Here is a 23,570-nt window from a genome sequence, read left to right as displayed (position 1 = left end):
CCATAGTTTAATCCGCAAAGTGAAGGCTAACGTATATTTTCACGTTAACGGATTAATGTCATAATATAAGTGGGGCAAATGTTAATGTCACTTTTTAAAATGTTTAGGGACCTTATTCCATCATTCATTTCCAGCACTGCTGAAACTCGTATAAAGACTTGTTAGGTCTATACTCATAGAAGTTTGGCATGGGAATATTCCAGAACATATATTACAAAATTACACATGGACTTTTTCTTTTTTTCTTAAATTCTTTAGAATATTAATTATTCTAAATCTTCTTTACATGTTATAAATAGGACATTCAAAACATAATTTGTTCAATACATGCTGAAATTATAAAATGGGAACCATAGTTTATTCAAATGTATCCAGGTCACTTTGTAGATAAAACTACACTATTAAAAAAATGACGTTCTGAATTTAAAATGCATTTACATGTACCACTCTGAACTGGTGGCAGCTTGAGTTCTGAGGACGAACATCAGCAACAATATAAATGCAAACCTGTTCAACTATATTCAAAATGGGTTATTTTGTTTGGCACTTGTGGTTTAGTGTATGAGCCAAATTCTTTACCGGTGGACCACTAAGGCACATTATCATACATCAGGGGTTTCATAATGATAAATGTTGTACGTATAGCATCATCACTCTGGTTTACGAGAATACTAAAGCATTGACAAGTATCAGATCTTATGTAACACTATGAACAACAAGTCATTAAAACACTGGAGTTTGTCAGCATCGCAGCGAAATGCGTCAACTTTTAAATGTATGTGATTATTTTTGACAGTTTCAGTAAACATTTTTTTTAAATAATACGAAGTGCATAAGAGGCCTGATACAACCAGTATTTGTTTCAATATAAACAAATATTGTGACCAAAGCCGAGAGTGTGGCTTTGACTTATCTTTTAATACATGTCCATCAGTTGTATACTGCAAATATGTTATATTTCATGTTCTGTTTAGTAATTTATAGCACGTACTTTTGAGGTATTATGTCTTTTTGTGTTGAGCCCCAGCATGCTTTGATACATTCAATTTAACGTATTCTTCATGACACCATCTGTCATCAAAGTTATAAATAGGGAAAGACATTTGTAAACAAAGCCATTTTTTCATATTTGAAAAAAAAAAAAAAAACGTTTGTCCTATACTATTGAGTATAACCGTCGATGCCACATTCGGAAATTGATACTTACATTACGAATGCCTTCAAGTGCTTATATTAAGAAACCGAAACTGTTTCAGAAAAAAAATAATTTCCCATTAAAGTACTTCTCATTCATCATAGTATTGACAATGGTAATTCTTGTAAGCATAGCATTATCGCTCTGGTAAACGAGGAAGCAAGGTCGCTCTTCAACATCGTTGGTTACTTATACATGCATATGACTTTCATGATTTCTTTATTAGCCTTTCACTCACACATACCGGTATAAAAGTTAAAAAGATATCTAGGTTATAATAAATGTCTGATAACAAAAAGAACGATTCCAATCCTAAACAAGCAAAAGTTAAATGTCGGTGCATCTTTTTCGGTCTGTCGTTTGTTCAGCCAGTTTTTCTGCGGGAAACGAATTCGGTCATTAAAAACCAATTGAACAAAACCGTGAAAGAGGCGGACAAGCATTAGGCAGATTCACCCGCTAAAGGGGTTTAGACTGCCATAAGGAAAGTCAGCATTGGTGTCGGTGTATGCTTTGTATAGCCTGAATCGTGTATGTCTACAATGCATAAATTACGCTAAAAAGATAAAAGACCATTCGATCTATAGCTGTTTAAACATATGCGGGAACACCAAATCAGATCACAAAGCTAATGATGGATATCATACCATGTGATAAAGCTTGTGATGGATATCATACCATGTGATAAAGCTAATGATGGATACCATACCATGTGATAAAGCTAATGGAAGAAGGCTACTATGAGTATTCCATGTACATTCAGAAAGTATATTGGACGAGGTCTCATAAGGAACATCAAAATGTTTAGAACGGCATCGCTCTATATATGAAAGAATGACAAGTGTACATGAAACAATCATACATTATACTCTGAAGGCAGGCGCAAAGTAAATGCTCCGGCGCATAAAATGGTGTGGCAGCGTTGAAAACTGAGAACAAATTGCGGGAAGCATCCGCCACATCGTACGGTTGATCTAAATAACACCTTTTTTCAAATATGGGTAAGAACGTTTGGAAACTTTCCCGGTGCCGAATAACAAGTTTGAAACGGATATATTTGTCTTGTAATTCAATGGTTTAAAAGACACTTTTTTGTAGATCTTGAAAACTGTTTCGCATAGAGAAAGGACAAGTATTCACGTGATATTGCAGGCAAAAAAGTCCCTATTACATAGCAGATCAAAAAGAGAAACACTAAACAACACACATGCGCAATTTGCTTTTAGCATATTTGTCAAATCAGTGAATGTTTGGCACTTCTTGGTTTAGTGTTACTTTATTATTCATGAAATTGATAAATAACAAACATGACTACAGGAAGAATTAATTAAATTGTGAAGAAGATGAGATTAAAAATGCTGAAATTTTTTTTTCTCACATAATGTCGAGTCATTAAACAGCGGAAACCTAGTAGCTTACGAATATGACATTGCAGAAAACTATAGCAATTGCTCTGGCGAGAATCATCGTTGTGTGAACGCTAACATGTACTCTCAAGTCGAACTAATTCTGTCAATGGTGTTGACGAGTTTGAAACTACAATGTTTTGTGTCTTCAAGAAAAATATCCAGACAGTGATTGTCTTGCACAAAATGAGCTTCAATTTTACAATAACCGCGATGATAATTGTGATGTTATAATAACTGAAAATTGTGTTATATTTTGACACATTGTCAGAGTGAAAATGTTTTATTCACAATCATCGGAAATAAACACTTATTATCACAATTGTGCAATTAAAAGCCGCTCCAATCGTTCGACACTACTAAATTGTGCATACAGGGAAGAAAACTTCTTTTTTTTCATCCTTGTATATGTATACATATATTTTATAATACATTTTCACTTAGTTCCTGACTTTTTCGCCCGAATGGTTCTAATAATCAGTCAAATTATGATGCACCACTGTACTTTGTTTTTTCTTGGCCCTGTATTTTACGGAGTTGTTGCAGGGAATAAGCAGGTGAACCACAAAGAATCATTCAATCGATGTCACAACAGAGGCGGACTAGCACCAAGCAGTTTCTTCAGCCCGATTCCAGAAACCGTCAACTACAAGTCCGAAAACATTGGACTGTGGAAAACTTACTCTGATATAAATGGTCTGACGTTAAACGAAGGTGAATCAGCATGGGTCGCCGGTTACGCAGTGTATAGTCTGCCGGTGTATTGGCAGCAATGTAGTGTGCATGAACATGCCGCACAGAAAATCAACCCTTATTCCATTTATAACTGTTCGAAAGCATGTGGATATGATAAAACATCTACAGATTTATATATAGGAGTAAATTCCACATATTGTGCGTGTTTGAATCAAACGGACAAAGATGTAGCAAAGCCCATAGAATGCGACCCGGATAACAGCTCGATTCTAGGAGTATATCGTTTAATCACTGGAGAAGCATTTGATGACTTTTCATTTCAATGCGATACCACGAACGGGACGATAAAATGTTCAGAAAAACATGGAACAGTTTGTACCATACGTAAAGGTTATAATTGTAGTGGAACCAATCATACCGTTAATAACCGTAGTCACTGCTTGATGAAGACACGAAATAGCAGGCGAGATAGTGTTCGGGTCTGTAAAGATATGAATACAACTATTGTACCTTACCGAAGTCTAATAGCTGACCTCAAGGAAGAGGCGTATTGGGTGGGAACTTTTAGAAGCTTTACTGTTGTTGAACACCGTGTTGGAAATCACTCTCCGTGTCTGGTCATTACAAGAGTTGGGAAAGAGCTTATTCTGGAACCAGAAGACTGTACTGAGCTAAGGTTATACTTATGTTTCAATGACTTAAAAAAACAAAACGATTATAACGATTTGGTAGTCAGTATTTTCGTCACGATAGGCGGATGTTTATCTCTTCTAGGTCTTGTCTGTGTGATTTTATATATGTGCACTAAATCGTTAAGTAGCAAGGTGGATACGCAGAAAGAAGAATTTCACAATTTTTTTATACACAATAGAGTTGAGTCAAACCTTAAAGATGACTTGCACCTTGCTGACATTGGCGGTTCCTATGCCACAATAGACCTAATGTCATTTGCCCAATCTCGAGGGCAAGTACAATATGATGAGTGCAGTAGCATACCAATCACTAACGAATACGACATTGCCGGTAATCAGAACAGACGCGTGGCTGAACATCCTCCAAATGTAAAGGTCAACATGTATTCTCACGTTCAATTCGATGGTTCCCAATGTAATGACGTAGGATATGATACTATATCTAGATTGAACAAGAATGGCGGGGAAGCAGATGCATACGACAAAGTAGAATTTAACTCATTAAGATAATTGGCAAGAAAATCAGGGAAAACGAGCAGTTTATGACATAAAAATATTTTAATATGATATGAATCTGCAATATGATTTGAGTAATATGGATTTAATGATCATATTTATTGACGTATCAAATAGATTTTTCTGCTTTATAATATTATCCATCAGTTGGAAAAGGTTAAGCATGCGAAATCCGGTTTAACTCCTCGGTTTAGCTGGCCACTGATTGGAACCAGGCAGTCAGAAAATGGGCCTTGGTCCCGTTTCAACAAGACATATTTGTCGTTAACATCACGCTGCGTAAGAGTGATCCGGGATAATATGTCTCCCCGTTATAGTTTGCAATGTATAATTATAATATGGAATGTCCTTTTTTTAAGAAAATTGCCTCATTCTTTTGTATGTTCTTCTTTGTCGCATATACTCATGCTGCCATGTTATCATGAAATAAATTATTTAAATAATCTTGTACTTAATAAATAAATGCGTGGAAGGTGTGTGTTCCCTTTAACTCGTGTATGTTTTGTGTACCGTTCCATATCATATAACACTTGTCAGGCATAACATAAAACCATCACAGGCAATAAAAGCGTGGAATTTATTGACATCGAATTAAATGATATTTCATTACATATAACATTATGATTGGTATAATGGAGGAACTGTACGTAACCCAACAATGCAATAAGCATTGTCGTATCGTTGTCCTATTATCTCACGATTCTTAAACTTGTTATACTAGTAGTCTATTACCTCTTAGTTAGAATATGAAAATTATTAGTATATGAAGCAATATATTATTTATAATTTAGTAAGGGTCGCATTACCTTCCACTTATGTGGTTACGCTCAATTAAGACTATATTTTCGGTTTTGTCGTAAGTTTGTTATTGTGACAAATGAAGTTCTTTTTTTATCAAACTGGGTGTTAAAAGATGCCAAAAAAGTTAAGAGAAGTAATTTGGATATACATTTCGATAAGTTAACATTTCATATATACATGTATATTGAATATTTGTTGTTAAATTTATATCAGTAAATGAATATAACTATTATTTCTATGCTAAATCAGTTAAAACACCTTGAAGTTCTAAAATGATTCGGAAATATATCATTTTTATTCATAATAATCAATTGAAATTTGTAAAGTTTACTGAAGATGCTTCTGTTTTACAGACCATGTTGTACTTCTAACACTCCTCCCAATACAGGGCAGTGTATTTATTCAGGCATTGTATTCTTGCTAATTGCTGATGACATAATCATGTGAATTTTATTTGAAATATCATAAATGATCATTTTTGATAATAAATACCTATAAACTTTTTAGTATTATTTTGAATTTATTTTCTAATATATGCTCCTGTTTTTATTACCAAAACCCTTATAAACTGGGAGAGCAAATAATTTCGATTATTCGTCCAAAGCTTTTGTCACACTAATTCATAACTAGAAACATTAAACCTTAAGTTTAAAATTGTTAGTATTTCAGCACCTGGGATTTGTTTCCCCAAAGGGTGGCATATAGTTATCTGATCCTCTGTCCGTCCATCCGTCCGCCACCACGGTTTCCTAACAATATCTGAATAACGCTTTGGCCCAGGGTTATTAAACTTTGTAGGCAGGTTGGTCATGACCATCATAAAGCCTTTTGATTTTGAGGTCAGTTGTTCAAAGGTCAATGTAATGGTGACCTTACGATTATCTTCAGCTTAAATCGGATTCCGACAAATATATGAAGAACGCTTTGGCCCAGGGATTTTAAACTTTCTATGTAGTTACATCATGACCATGATATAAACTCGATTGATTTTAGGATCATATGGTCAAAGGTTAAGGTAGTGGTGACCTTCAGTTGAAAATCGGTTTGCATTCTGAAGAACGCTTTGGCTCAGGGACTTCAAACATGATAATTTGATTGGTCATAACCAGCAGATGAACCATATTCATTTTAAGTTCAGTGGATCAAATGCGCAGTAGGTGGTGATCTTAAGCTGAAAATCGGATTCCGGCCAATATCTGTAGAACGTCATGGCTCAGGGACCTCAAAGTTTGTAGATAGGTTGGTCATGACCAGCAGAGGGGCCTTATTTCTTTTGAGGTCAGTTGATCTAAGGTTATGGGCGCTTAGGCTTAGATACCTCGAACTTGGTAGAGATCCATCAACATGACCAGCACCCTAACTTTTTTGACGTCAGTTGGTCAAAGGTCAATGACATGATGACCTTGAGTTAAAAATTCGATTTCGTTCAATAACTGAACAATGCTTGTATCCAGGTACCTCAGACTTGATGTGCTGGTGAACTGCATCGGCTTCCTTTTATTAAGTCATTTTTCAAAAACATTCGCGGCATCTTTGATGCGTTGCATCAAAATTAACATTGTAAGCCTCCTTATAGCGATACAAAGGTTATAAAATAAACAAAGGATGTGCAATAAAGCGAACAATCAATACGCTATAAAAACAACCCAATCTATGTTTTCTCGACATATATAAATGTAAACGACTTTTTCGACATAATGATGTTCTTTAAATATGTGTGTTGTCAGTGTAACGATATTTGTGTAAGGTTAAATTTCGTTAGCATTCCATAGTTTAATCCGCAAAGGGAAGCCATACATTTATTAAGTAAGCGGCCTAATGTCATAATATACGTGGGGTAAATGTTGATGTCACTGTTTTAAAAGTTCATGGACCGTATTCATTTATGCATAAAGCAACTTTCATCTGAATGAAAATGGTCGATTCGTAAACTAAGGATATTTTAATAGTATTATCAACTTATTCTATGATGTTCTATTCACTTTCGCGAAAACTATTAAATCTAAATATCCCTGCCTCACAATTTCGGTTCGTTTCGTTTCAATTTTTACCGCAAAGATAATTTATTAACCCATTGTAATATAACAAAATAAGCCTGTTCTTACCGAATTGTAAATTAAATTCGAACAAAATTAATTATTCTGTAAACAAAAGCGGTATTCTGGATTTTCATGTATTCAGAGTATAATACTGAGGACAACATACATATATATATATATATATATATATATATATATATATATATATATATATATATATATATATATATAAACATTATGGTCAATGTTATCTTTAGACTAACACATCCTCTTTTGTATATGTTATAATCTGCGTAAGGCCAATGCCCTTGTACGCTTATTCTGTCTGCATAACTATATCTCTATGTGATCTGCGTTTGGTCCGGCATCCCAAAGCCCCTTAAAATAAGTGTTCATTGTTCATATGCTTTTTACAAGATACAGTATCATTATTTAAAGTCGGGTGTATGATAACAAGAAACGTTAGCTCAATGAGCTATTTTCCGACATGTATCTATGTATTTGCCTTTTGAATTTCTGCACACTCGGTCCTATCTTGCATTAAATGGTAATACTGTGTATAATAGTAGAAGTTAACCAAAACTGCCGGGCCTCCAAAAATTAAATGTATCGTTACATTTGATTGGCTGCAAGGCTGCGGGTAAAATAAGTAAGGCAAAATGTCCACGGAGTTGCAGGCTACAAAATTTAACAAAGAAAATACAGACAACCGCATTAAATCAAAGGTAGAATAGAAAATTCGTCTTTTATAATAAAAAAACACCCAATATGTAACCTACGACATCAACAGCATTGATACGAAGCATTTCCTTTAACACTAAAATCAGGTTTGCAATATCAATTCGCGAGCAAATCATTCTTTGATAATACCTTTTTATGGAACAGGTAAGAGGAAAGTTAAAGGTACTCCCATGTTTTTGTAAAAAGCATTTTTTTAATGACGAAATAAAATGTGGCAATTCATAACATTAGGAATGTAAAAACTAATAAACCAAAATCTTGAACCTTTTGGCTTTTAGCAAATGTTAGCTTAAGTGCTTTAGCGAACACATTATATATTACCTTATGGGACGTGAAAGCTGAAGAGAACGCCGTATCCAAACCCTGCCAGAAATCGTGACATTTTATGTCATGCTATTTCACTTGTATGCATTGTACAGACAAAGTAACTATATTCTCAGGTAAATGAAGTAAAATGTAGTTCACAAAACACATTTTCAAAACCAATAAACACTTTATATATAGTGATTTATTTTTATAATAAATCCGATTATAAACATTCCTTAACTAGGTGATAGTTGTGTTCATATTGAATCATGAGATAACAAGACTTTCAGAAAAAAAAAACACATGACCTCACAAATAAAGTGTTTATTTTGCTGTTATTTTTCTATTTTGAATAATTAGAAATATAACGGATAACAATTTGGAATAATTTAATTGTTTTCACTTATCAAAAAATATTTTCAATCTTACTGCAATTGGTTTCTACTAAATGAACCATCAAAATTAAAGTTTTGGAAGCCAGAACTAGCAAATGTTGATATGTGCTCAAATATCGGTGGGGTATAAAAGACTGGCCGGACCCGACCTATTTCTGACCAAAATCTCTGGACCGGTCCAGATATCATTAAGAATTTCTGTTGGGTATAAAAGGCTGGTCGGACTGGACCATTTATGTACCAAATCACAAATATATGCATTTCTGTTTTATAGGTATTTTATTGATTAATCATTTTAATTTGTTATCTTTGTATAAAATCACAATATATTTAATTATGAAAGGTTATAATAACAGCTGGTTAAATAGTATTATTAAATGCATAATATATAAGTAACCACATGCATACAATTTAAAAAATTTCCTTGAGGGGGATTCAAGTAATGACGTCTTGTATTGTATAATGCTGAACAGTATTTTTTACATTGTGAAAGATAATTTTATATATTGTTTGACAACAACAAATAGGTTTTTCAACGGATATAAACAGTTTCAGCACACCGGCACACAAACTTGACAAAAAGTTCTTTTTGTAGCTGCAGAAATAGTATCTGGGCGAGGCTTAAATTTACAGGTGATTTTACTGGCCTGTCTCATTTCTACATCCTTGATTGTGTGACAAGTGTTTTATGTGATCTATTTTGGGCTGAAATTCATTCCCAACGCTAAAACATACTCCCCCCCCCCCCCCAACAACAAAAAAAAAAAATGGGAATAAGGAATTAGCACAAGCATTTTTTGTTTTCTCAACAAGCAGAAGATTTAATTCAATTTATCCTTTTAGATGGCAGCAACTCTGAGTGATGAAAGGAAAACTCTCAAGACCCTTCAGCTTACTGCAGATGGAAAACTTTTAGGATCAGAGGTTATATTTGGCATGATGTTGATACCAGTAAAAATCAGAACACTATTTAAAGATTCATTAGCAAGTGTAGATTTGATTGACTGTAAGTGCACTACATCAATTAATTTATTTGTTAATAGCAGATAATTATGGTCATTGGAAATGAATACAGAACCAACTCTCTTTGGTTTCAATTCAACTGTATGCTACCACAACCTATATATCTCTTGAAAGTGCCATGTTACTCTCAGACTGATGTAATGTAGAGAAGCTATCAACTAAACAGTCTTGTGTGAATAATTTCAAATCAATTATTATAATACAGTAGTTAAATTTGCACACGCATGCAAGCCCTGCATTGATAAAATGCTCACCGGCTTGTTAAAAATCTAGGTTTTAATTAGCAGGGCTTGTAAAGAAATTTGATGCTAAGCATTTTTTTTTTGTTCATCCAAAATTTCAATGTAAATATGTATTTTTTTAGAAGCCTGCAAAACAACATAAACAAAACAAGATCATTGCGTACAAAAAGCCAATCCAGATATTTAAAGATAAGCCAGTGGCTGCATCCAGCCCAGTGCGCCGGTCAGTGCATGAGATGTGTGTGCAGGCTTCCCCGGAGCACACTGAGATGTATGTGCAGACTGACATATCTGGTGTCTCAAGAGTATTTGGGTCCCCAGATCTACATAACGACAGTGGGGTGGGAGCTGGTGATCTTGATCAGGAGGCGTATGATCTCATGGTCAAAGGTTTGTTCTGTTTAGTCATTTTCTTAGCACTTACAACATATAAAATTGAATTAGTAAGAGGTCAGCCTTATTTTAGATTTTAGAAAACTTCCCACTGGCATTGTTGACTAGTTTAGCTTGCCTGTTTTTAGAAGGAAAGTCTGAGTACCGGTATTGTGATTGCTTTGGTAAAACTTGGTAAACATGTTGGAAGTGACTACCTATATTGCACATGTACAGTAAGGCCAATAACTCTGGCTGAAATCATTAGTTATTCTCCTTTTTGAAATAAAAATAAGTTTCGGGAAGTGGGTTGAAAATCACAGTCTGAGTTGACAAACTGATCATTGACAGCAATGGTATGTTTAGTTACAACTTCATGCTCTTTAATACCAGGTTGCGATATTCCAGCACATGAATCGTACTCAATGATCCTGACAAGAAGGATAAATAACTACAGTATAAACATTGCCTTCTTTTACATTCAATTAAATTCAATATATATCAATAGTTGGTTTCTATGAACATCAGTAAACATAAGCTATGTAAAGCTTTTGACCGAGATGATATTACAGATCCCATACCAGAGAGCTACTGGAGAGAATTGGCAGAGGAGAGAAGACAGTCCCTAGCTGAAGCTCTTGCTGAAAATGAAAAGGTAACTTGCAGGAGATGGGTCCATAAATGCATGTAATATGTGCTATATATGGACTTAAATGCATATCATTATGTGCTATATGGGTCCGTAAATGCATATCATATGAGCTTTATGGGTCCATAAAAGCATATCATATGAGCTTTATGGGTCTATTAATGCATATCGTATGTGCTATATGGGTCCATAAATGCATATCATATGTGCTATATGGGTCCATAAATGCATATCATATGTGCTATATGGGTCCATAAATGCATATCATATGAGCTTTATGGGTCTATAAATGCATATCATATGTGCTATATGGGTCCATAAATGCATATCATATGAGCTTTATGGGTCTATAAATGCATATCATATGTGCTATATGGGTCCATAAATGCATATCATATGAGCTTTATGGGTCTATAAATGCATATCATATGTGCTATATGGGTCCATAAATGCATATCCTATGTGCTATATGGGTCCATAAATGCATATCATATGTGCTATATGGGTCCATAAATGCATATCCTATGTGCTATATGGGTCCATAAATGCATATCATATGTGCTATATGGGTCCATAAATGCATATCCGATGAGCTTTATGGGTCTATTAATGCATATCATATGTGCTATATGGGTCCATAAATGCATATCATATGTGCTATATGGGTCCATAAATGCATATCATATGTGCTATATGGGTCCATAAATGCATATCATATGAGCTTTATGGGTCGATAAATGCATATCATATGTGCTATATGGGTCCATAAATGCATATCCTATGTGCTATATGGGTCCATAAATGCATATCATATGTGCTATATGGGTCCATAAATGCATATCATATGTGCTATATGGGTCCATAAATGCATATCATATGTGCTATATGGGTCCATAAATGCATATCATATGTGCTTTATGGGTCCATAAATGCATATCATATGTGCTATATGGGTCCATAAATGCATATCATATGTGCTTTATGGGTCCATAAATGCATATCATATGTGCTATATGGGTCCATAAATGCATATCATATGTGCTATATGGGTCCATAAATGCATATCATATGTGCTATATGGGTCCATAAATGCATATCATATGTGCTATATGGGTCCATAAATGCATATCATATGAGCTTTATGGGTCCATAAATGCATATCATATGTGCTATATGGGTCCATAAATGCATATCATATGAGCTTTATGGGTCTATAAATGCATATCATATGTGCTATATGGGTCCATAAATGCATATCATATGAGCTTTATGGGTCCATAAATGCATATCATATGTGCTATATGGGTCCATAAATGCATATCCTATGTGCTATATGGGTCCATAAATGCATATCACATGTGCTATATGGGTCCATAAATGCATATCCTATGTGCTATATGGGTCCATAAATGCATATCATATGTGCTATATGGGTCCATAAATGCATACCCTATGTGCTATATGGGTCCATAAATGCATATCATATGTGCTATATGGGTCCATAAATGCATATCATATGTGCTTTATGGGTCCATAAATGCATATCATATGTGCTATATGGGTCCATAAATGCATATCATATGTGCTTTATGGGTCCATAAATGCATATCATATGTGCTATATGGGTCCATAAATGCATATCATATGAGCTTTATGGGTCCATAAATGCATATCATATGTGCTATATGGGTCCATAAATGCATATCATATGTGCTATATGGGTCTATAAATGCATATCATATGAGCTTTATGGGTCCATAAATGCATATCATATGTGCTATATGGGTTTATAAATGAATATCATATGAGCTTTATGGGTCCATAAATGCATATCATATGTGCTATATGGGTCCATAAATGCATATCATATGAGCTTTATGGGTCCATAAATGCATATCATATGTGCTATATGGGTCCATAAATGCATATCATATGTGCTATATGGGTCCATAAATGCATATCATATGTGCTATATGGGTCCATAAATGCATATCATATGAGCTTTATGGGTCCATAAATGCATATCATATGTGCTATATGGGTCCATAAATGCATATCATATGAGCTTTATGGGTCCATAAATGCATACCATATGAGCTATATGGGTCCATAAATGCATATCATATGTGCTATATGGGTCCATATATGCATACCATATGAGCTTTATGGGTCCATAAATGCATATCATATGTGCTATATGGGTCCATAAATGCATATCATATGTGCTATATGGGTCCATAAATGCATATCATATGTGCTATATGGGTCCATAAATGCATATCATATGTGCTATATGGGTCCATAAATGCATATCATATGTGCTATATGGGTCCATAAATGCATTTCATATGTGCTATATGGGTCCATAAATGAATAAGTATAGGATGACAGTGAGAATGAGCATTGCTATCATTATCTGTATAATGTGTTCATTTTCATTTTAAATAGTTATAACAAATCAATTTGTATCATGACAACAGGCTCAAACAAGTCGAAGGATTAAACACAGTTTGGAAAATTTCTGAAACACTAAATGGAGTTACTACAAATTATGATTTTCCACATGTTTTTTTAGCTCCACCAGCCACAAGTGTGCATTTCAATATGTTCTGTATCTCCACCAGCCTCATGCCTGCATTTCCACATGTTCTGTAGCATCACCAGCCTCAAGTTTGCACTTCCACATGTTCTGTAGCTCCACCAGCCTCATGCCTGCATTTCCACATGTTCTGTAGCTCCACCAGCCTCAAGTGTACATTTCCACATGTAATCCACCAGCCTCAAGTGTGCATTTCCACATGTTATGTAGCTCCACCAGCCTCAAGTGTGCATATCCACATGTTCTGTAGCTCCACCAGCCTGAAGCATGCATTACCACATGTAATGTAGCTCTACCAGCCTCAAGCCTGCATTTCTACATGTTCTGACACTCCACCAGCCTCAAGTGTGCACTTCCACATGTTCTGTAGCTCCACCAGCCTCAAGCCTGCATTTCCACATTTTCTGTAGCTCCACCAGCCTCTAGGTTGCATGTCCACATGTTCTGTAGCTCCCCTAGCCTCAAGTGTATGTTTCCATGTGCACTGCAGCATGCATTTTCACATGTTTTGTAGCTCCATATGAGCCACGTGTGTGCATTTCCACATGTTCTGTAGCTCCACCAGCTTCAAGCGTGCATTATCACATGTTCTGTAGCTCCACCAGCTTCAAGCGTGCATTATCACATGTTCTGTAGCTCCACCAGCTTCAAGCGTGCATTTCCACATGTTCTGTAGCTCCACCAGCTTCAAGCGTGCATTTCCACATATTATGTAGCTCCACCAGCCTCAAGTGTGCATATCCACATGTTCTGTACCTCCACCAGCCTGAAGCATGCATTTCCACATGTTCTGTAGCTCAACCAGTGTCGAGTCTGCGATTCCACGTGTTCTGTAGCTCCACCAGCCTCAAGCGTGCATTTCCACATGTTCTGTAGCTCCACCAGCCTCAAGCGTGCATTATCACATGTTCTGTAGCTCCACCAGCTTCAAGCGTGCATTTCCACATGTTCTGTAGCTCCATCTGCCTCAAATGTGCATTTCCACATGTTCTGTAGTTATGTAGCTCCACCAGCCTCAAGCCTGCATTTCACATGTTCTGTAGCTTCATCAACCTCTTGCCTGCATTTCCACCTGTTCTGTAGCTCCGCCAGCCTCAAGTGTGCATTTACACATGTTCTGTAGCTCCACCATGCTCATGCCTGCATTTCCACATGTTCTGTTGCTCCATCAACCTCTTGCCTGCATTTCCACATCTTCTGTAGCTCTGCCAGCCTCAAGTGTGCATTTCCACATGTTCTGTAGCTCCACCATGCTCATGCCTGCTTTTCCACATGTTCTGTTGCTCCACCAGCCTCAAGTTTGTATTACCACATGTTCTGTAGCTCCACCAGCCTCATGCCTGCATGTCCACATGTTCTGTATCTCCGCCAGCATCAAGTGTGCATTTCCACATGTTCTGTAGCTCCACCAGCCTCATGCCTGCATTTCCACAGGTTCTGTAGCTCCGCCAGCTTTATGCCTGCATTTCCATATGTTCTGTAGCTCACCCAGCCTCAAGTGTGCGTTCGCCAGCCTCAAGTGTGCATTTTCACATGTTCTGTAGCTCCGCCAGCCTCATGCCTGCATTTCCACATGTTCTGTAGCTCCACCAGCCTCAAGTGGGCACTTCCACATGTTCTGTAGCTCCACCAGCCTCAAGTGTGCATTTCCACATGTTCTGTAGCTCCACCAGCCTCACGTGTGCATATCCACATGTTCTGTAGCTCCAGCTGCCTCAAGCCTGCATTTCCAAATGTTCTGTAACTCGACCAGCCTCTTGTGTGCATTTCCACATGTTCTGTAGCTCACCCAGCCTCATGCCTGCATTTCCACATGTTCTGTAGCTCCTCCAGCCTCAAGCATGCATTTCCACGTTATATAGCTCCTTCCTTCTAAAGTGTTCATTTGCACATGTGTATTTGCTCCACCAGCCTAAAGTGTTGATTTCCATATGTCATATACAGGGGTTCTAGAGTTAAGGATAAATCCTGAAGTCAGGATTGAGAGGTTTAAACTTCAGACTATTGTACAGATGTTTGTTTTTCCTGTGACAATTCCTCAAAAACAGTAGGAAGTACCTTTAAATAAATATAAATGACTTATGACATAATTTTAGGACAGCCAATTTTTAGCTGTTAGAACCCCTGTCTGTATATAGCCCCATAGGCCTGAGGTGTTTGTTGTAGCGCGAGAAATCAAAGATCAATGAAAATAAGGTCACCAGTTCAAATCTCTTGATTTTTTTGCCTGGAACCAATTCATGGTAATGATAGGTCAGATAATGTTCTAACTTGGACATTATGTTACCCCTGATGAATCTCACCACATGATATAATATTTATGAAACTACCGGTAAATGAAAATGTTTTCAGTGATGAAATCATTGAATAGTTTGATTTGTTCAAACAGAGGTCAATATGTTCCCTTTGCCTTGATTCAATGTCTTTAGCTCGACTATTCGAAGAACGCGTCGTCGTTGGCGTCACACCTTGGTTAAGGTTTTGCATGTAAGCACCTTTAAGTCATTATCTCAGTAAATACATCAGTTATTGCATTAAAACTTTGGATATGTATTCCCAACTATCTTACATACTAAATTAATGAAGTTAGATAACAATTATTTGAATATAATGCCAATAATAGTCCTTTATTATTCAACTTAGAAATTCTGGTTAAGGTTTTGCGTGTAAGCACACATAGGTTAATATCTCAGCAACTACTTGAGGTATTGCATTGATACTTGATACAATGGTAGTCAACCATCCAACCTACTTAATTAACCAAGTTAGATAACTCTAGTTTGCATTTAATGCAAAATAATTGCCCTTTATTATTCGACTTGGAAATTCTGGTTAAGGTTTTGCATGTTACCACATTTAAGGCAATATCTCGGCAAATATATCATGTATTGCATTGAAACATTAGATAAGTATTCCCAGATAACACTTTTTTGAATATAATGCAAATTATGGGCTTTTATTTTTTGACTTAGAAATTCTGGTTAAGGTTTTGCATGTAAGCACACATAGGTTAATATCTCAGCAATTACTTGATGGATTGCATTGATACTTTATACAATGGTACTCAACCATCTACTTAAATAACCAAGTAAGATAACCCCAGTTTGCATTAAATTAAAAAAATGGCCCCCTTTTTTATTCGACATAGAAATTCTGGTTAAGGTTTTGCATGTAACCACTTTTAAGTCAATACCTCAGCGAATACATCATGTATTGCATTGAAAATTTACACACAGGCTCCCATCTATTTTACCTTCTTATTTAATCAAGTAAGATAAATCTATCTTTTATAATATGTAATTTTTGCCCCTTTATTATGCGACTTAGAAATTCTGGTTAAGGTCTTGCATGTTAGCACACATAGGATAATATCTCAGCAACTATTTGATGTATTGCATTGAGACTTTATACAATGGTATTTAACCACCCAACTTAATTGAATAACCAAGTTAGATAACTGTATTTTGCAAATAATGGCCCTTTATTATTAGACTTAGAAATTTTCGTTAATATTTTGCATGGAACCACATTTATGTTTATATCTCAGCACACCATGTATTGCATTGAAATCTAATCTAACAGTGATCCATGCATGTTTCGCCAAAACTTTTCAATCCTTACATTGAAAAGCGGTGGAATAGTCGAGCGCGCTGTCTCTGTGACAGCTCTTGTTATTAGTTTGAAACTAGGGAACATATGGTCAAAAACTGGGTCACTAGGTTAAACCTAAGTAAAACCTGTTGATCAATCTAGTTGATCAATCTAGTTGATCAATCTAGAGGCTATGATTTTTTGCAATATTTCTGGTCCAATCTTCATGTAATTTGATCAGAATGCTTGCATTGAAGAAATATTTTATTAGTTTGAAACTGGGTAATGTGGGATCAAAACCTAGGTTACTAGGTCAAATTTTAATGCTACACTATACTATTTCATACAACATTTTTTATTTCAAACAGGTGCAAACAAACTCATATTTCATACTCATTGTTTATAAGCGTCCATCACTTTGCAGCTCTATTGCATGTTTTGTTTGAACCATTTCACCAACATGTGATTTCCATGAGATCTACCTCGCCTAATCAGGGGATATCAATTCAACGCATTTGCTTGTTTCCACAATGTCTATAGCTCCAAGAGTCTAAGGTGTTCTTTTCAACATGTTATATAGCTCCACCAGTCGATGGAGGAGCTGAAGGATGAGAACCAGAACCTGTCGCTGCTGGCCAGCCAGGCAGAACATCTTGCCTCTGTGCTCAATGTGAGTAGTACTTACCTTTGCTAGTATGACAAGGAATCTTGCGTTTGAAAATAATATGTTTTGGTTTCACTATTCACTTTGTGTTGGCTATATTTAGTTAGCTCAACATCATTTTGAAGTAAGTTCTGAAAGAAATCTCAAGTTTTTTATTCTCGATTGTATGCAACCACATAGGGAGATTACTTTTTGTATGATTGATATTGTTGAATTATAGCTTTCGAAATTGAGGGAATCATTGAATTGTCTAAAAGTATTATAAATGAATATTGTTACCATTTCAGAGTGCCTTTGGAAATGATGAGGAAGAGGAAGATGACACAGACAACCAAGACAACGACACACCTAAAGATAAAGACAACACGGACACACCTGGAGTTGAAGACAACAAGCCAACTGCAGAATAAACCCAATAAGCACAGTGTATGAATTTAATGTTAATATATGAGACGATTAGACAAAAAAAGAACAAGCAGTGCTTTATCTTACTCTTGGTTTAAACATATTTATTTCATGAAAATATACAAGTGACAACATATAGTATCTTTCTCTTCAAATCAAGGGGTGAATCCAAAAACTTTTTATCAGGGCTCACTGCTAAGATTCTCTCTGTTACGGCCCCCTGAGTTCCCTCAGTCAACCAAACTGTTGACCTAATGACTTAAACAGTGCAAGTTTCTTATGTTGTAAGCATACATCATTTGTTGAAAAGTGTGTCATTTGGACTGACAAAATTTCAGATGCTTTTAAAAATTGCTCAATCCAACAAATAAGTTCTTAAACTAATTCATTTAATACCCATTCTGCAGTATTTGTAAAAGATTAAAAAAAAAAGTACAGGTTCAGACTATTTCAAGATTAAAAATAATTTCTGAAATTTCAAAAAGGTAGAACAAGATAGGACAGTTTTGTTGATTTTAATAATGTCTGCTCAATCCTGGAAATAAATAGTACTAGCAGTAACAAACAAAATAATGCTTAAAATGCTTTAATATGTGTATCAGTATTTAGTATTGTACTTTAGGCTTGATTTAAAGTCTTTTGAGTATGAAACACGCTGACCCTTTCAATACCAATTCAATTCATTTCCATCCCAAGTTGTTAACTGTTAGTGCGTTCTTGTGATATAAACCATGGATTATGTCACACATTTTGTACATAAAACATACCCTTACTTCACACCGATTTTCATTTGAAAAACAAGCAATAATACTGGGAGAAAAAATTAACAGTCGGTTTCGTCGTTTAAAATGATCATGACAAAAAATTCTGAAAACATTTTATCAATGTATACATTTAACGTTCTTTAGACATCCCAAACCATTAACAATTTTACTGGGATCATGTCAAAATTAACTGGTCAGAACTGGTTTTCACATTGTTTGTTTTAAAAAAATGTTTTAAGCAATGTAACAATTGCCCATGTATTTCCAGGTTGACTTTGACACCAGCCATCAAGGATATCCTGCAGTGACAATGATGGATCACTCTTCTTGCCTACATGATAATCAACAAGGACGTTAAATTGTTCTTGTCTTAAGTGACTGGTGCTTCAGAATAACTGTATTTTCAAGATGATCTCAGCGGAACATTGTAATGTTAATTGTGTTGGATGTATGCCAATGTCTTTCTTACTTTCTTACATTGTTTAAAATATCATCAATTAGAATTTGCATAAAGAGAGTCGGTGAATTATGCTAGCCTGCCTTGTAAATAGAAATGGTTTTAACTGTTTTTAATATTATTTAACAGCTTTTTAGTTAGCAAGAATGTATACAGAAAACCAATTTTAGAATTGTTAATTCCATGATAAATATTACTGTTGTATACATTTATGCATTACAAACGCAACACCACCATTGTAATTTCAACACAACCATTGTAATTTCAAAACCACCATTTTAATTTCAACACCACCATTGTAATTTCAACACCACCATTGTAATTTGTTCAATCATGCTGGAAATAATTGGAATTACGAAAACTTCATCAAAGTTCATCAAGGTCATGTGATGTAATTTTAAATGGTTTTATTTGACATTTGTGGCTGTAAAATGGTTATTTTTATCACTACAAGCCGTTTAAGATAAAGAATAAATTTTGTAATTGTGAGACTTATGGGAAATCACTTATTAGATACTGGAATATTCTGGTGGTATTTCATTTTCCATCTCTGTGGTTGTTTAAATCACCAGAATACCAGTCCTTCATACACATTTAAATAGGTTTACTTTTAATGTAGCATTATGTATGTGACATGACAGTTTCCCTAAAAAAACCCACTAATATGTGTGTATATCAACGATGTTTATTCAAGTAGATTCAATTGTATTTCCAACTGCATGTTTAAGATATTGTATTGTGATTATGAAAGATGAAATAGTTTTCATTGATCATAGATAGGTGGGAAGACCAGTGGGAAGTTATTGTATAAGTTTGGCTCAAGAAAATGTACATGTTCTTACAGTTTACAAAACCTAAATAGTTTACAGAAGTTAATTTACAGATAAAAACTGGTAAATTAAGGAGATTGTGGTGGAAGAAATTACCTATTAACTAAGATTTACCCAATGAGATTGAGAATTAAATTATAACATAAAATTACATAGTAAATATGATTTGCTGAAAGTTAATGTTATTGTTCACTGCTCAGTACTGAAATGAAATGTGTTTGTATTTTGTTTTATTGTAAATATAAGTATTGTCAAAGATATTTGAAAAATAAAACGTATAATGTTGGCTTTACTTGTTCTTGTGTGTCAGTTTGAAAGTCGCTACATGTATGTGCTTTTCCCTGCTGAGATATAAAGTACAGGCTTGACATGGAATTACAAGGCTATGTAATTTCATATTCAGGTTTCCAGAAAAGCCTGGGGCTGTATTCAATGACCACCCTTAAATTCACTTGATACTGTTTGAATGGACTCTAAAATTATCTGGCCAATGAAATCACTGAGGTGTGACCAAGGATAAGAACGATATTGAATACGATTGACATTGCCATGAAAATGACTTCAAATTTCAATTCTTAACTTTCTCATTTTTGTACCTTATACTCTGTAAAAAATATCTTTCAAACGTTTGATATGCGCAGTTTACTCTGTAAAAATATCTTAAAAATGTATAATAAGCGCAGTTTACTCAGTAAAAATATCTTTCAAACGTTTAATATGCGCAGTTGACTCTGTAAAAATATCTTTCAAACGTTTAATATGCGCAGTTGACTCTGTAAAAATATCTTGGAAAACGTTTAATATGCGCAGTTGACTATGTAAAAATATCTTGGAAAACGTATAATATGCGCAGTTGACTATGTAAAAATATCTTGGATAACGTATAATATGCGCAGTTGACTATGTAAAAATATCTTGGAAAACGTATAATATGCGCAGTTGACTATGTAAAAATATCTTGGAAAACGTATAATATGCGCAGTTGACTATGTAAAAATATCTTGGAAAACGTTTAATATGCGCAGTTGACTATGTAAAAATATCTTGGAAAACGTATAATATGCGCAGTTGACTATGTAAAAATATCTTGGAAAACGTTTAATATGCGCAGTTGACAATGTAAAAATATCTTGGAAAACGTATAATATGCGCAGTTGACTATGTAAAAATATCTTGGAAAACGTTTAATATGCGCAGTTGACTATGTAAAAATATCTTGGAAAACGTTTAATATGCGCAGTTGACTATGTAAAAATATCTTGGAAAACGTATAATATGCGCAGTTGACTATGTAAAAATATCTTGGAAAACGTATAATATGCGCAGTTGACTATGTAAAAATATCTTGGAAAACGTTTAATATGCGCAGTTGACTATGTAAAAATATCTTGGAAAACGTTTAATATGCGCAGTTGACTATGTAAAAATATCTTGGAAAACGTATAATATGCGCAGTTGACTATGTAAAAATATCTTGGAAAACGTTTAATATGCGCAGTTGACTATGTAAAAATATCTTGGAAAACGTTTAATATGCGCAGTTGACTATGTAAAAATATCTTGGAAAACGTATAATATGCGCAGTTGACTATGTAAAAATATCTTGGAAAACGTATAATATGCGCAGTTGACTATGTAAAAATATCTTGGAAAACGTTTAATATGCGCAGTTGACTATGTAAAAATATCTTGGAAAACGTATAATATGCGCAGTTGACTATGTAAAAATATCTTGGAAAACGTATAATATGCGCAGTTGACTATGTAAAAATATCTTGGAATACGTTTAATATGCGCAGTTGACTATGTAAAAATATCTTGGAAAACGTATAATATGCGCAGTTGACTATGTAAAAATATCTTGGAAAACGTTTAATATGCGCAGTTGACAATGTAAAAATATCTTGGAAAACGTATAATATGCGCAGTTGACTATGTAAAAATATCTTGGAAAACGTTTAATATGCGCAGTTGACTATGTAAAAATATCTTGGAAAACGTTTAATATGCGCAGTTGACTATGTAAAAATATCTTGGAAAACGTATAATATGCGCAGTTGACTATGTAAAAATATCTTGGAAAACGTTTAATATGCGCAGTTGACTATGTAAAAATATCTTGGAAAACGTTTAATATGCGCAGTTGACTATGTAAAAATATCTTGGAAAACGTATAATATGCGCAGTTGACTATGTAAAAATATCTTGGAAAACGTATAATATGCGCAGTTGACTATGTAAAAATATCTTGGAAAACGTTTAATATGCGCAGTTGACTATGTAAAAATATCTTGGAAAACGTATAATATGCGCAGTTGACTATGTAAAAATATCTTGGAAAACGTATAATATGCGCAGTTGACTATGTAAAAATATCTTGGAAAACGTATAATATGCGCAGTTGACTATGTAAAAATATCTTGGAAAACGTATAATATGCGCAGTTGACTATGTAAAAATATCTTGGAAAACGTATAATATGCGCAGTTGACTATGTAAAAATATCTTGGAAAACGTATAATATGCGCAGTTGACTATGTAAAAATATCTTGGAAAACGTATAATATGCGCAGTTGACTATGTAAAAATATCTTGGAAAACGTATAATATGCGCAGTTGACTATGTAAAAATATCTTGGAAAACGTATAATATGCGCAGTTGACTATGTAAAAATATCTTGGAAAACGTATAATATGCGCAGTTGACTATGTAAAAATATCTTGGAAAACGTATAATATGCGCAGTTGACTATGTAAAAATATCTTGGAAAACGTATAATATGCGCAGTTGACTATGTAAAAATATCTTGGAAAACGTATAATATGCGCAGTTGACTATGTAAAAATATCTTGGAAAACGTTTAATATGCGCAGTTGACTGTGTAAAAATATCTTGGAAAACGTATAATATGCGCAGTTGACTGTGTAAAAATATCTTGGAAAACGTATAATATGCGCAGTTGACTATGTAAAACTATCTTGGAAAACGTATAATATGCGCAGTTTTAAAGAAACCTAATGGGCTTAATATAATACTATAATATCAGATTCAAATAGTTTCCTTTGGTTTCACGTGAAAACGAAAGCGATAGCACATGGTTGGCGCCAAAAGAGGGCATGGTACATCTACCTTAGTGTTTTGCTGGTGGCATTTAAAACTGAACATGATGCTAGTTGAACAACAACA

At 34.7% G+C, this 23,570-nt stretch overlaps 1 protein-coding gene across 1 annotated transcript; it reads left to right on the top strand.

The window, feature by feature from the left end:
* Positions 1-7,979: 7,979 nt before the first annotated feature.
* On the top strand, positions 7,980-20,669 carry LOC128213203 (geminin-like). Its single transcript, XM_052918761.1, has 7 exons — positions 7,980-8,070; positions 9,631-9,711; positions 10,175-10,442; positions 10,997-11,079; positions 17,844-17,933; positions 18,215-18,353; positions 19,365-20,669. The coding sequence occupies exons 1-6, from the start codon at positions 8,005-8,007 to the stop codon at positions 18,335-18,337; spliced, it is 711 nt and encodes a 236-aa protein (XP_052774721.1). The 5' UTR covers positions 7,980-8,004; the 3' UTR covers positions 18,338-18,353; positions 19,365-20,669.
* Positions 20,670-23,570: the final 2,901 nt, after the last annotated feature.

Source organism: Mya arenaria, chromosome 13 (assembly GCF_026914265.1).
Source record: "Mya arenaria isolate MELC-2E11 chromosome 13, ASM2691426v1".
NCBI classification, from domain to species: domain Eukaryota; kingdom Metazoa; phylum Mollusca; class Bivalvia; order Myida; family Myidae; genus Mya; species Mya arenaria.
This window is presented reverse-complemented; position numbering and strand designations above follow the sequence as displayed.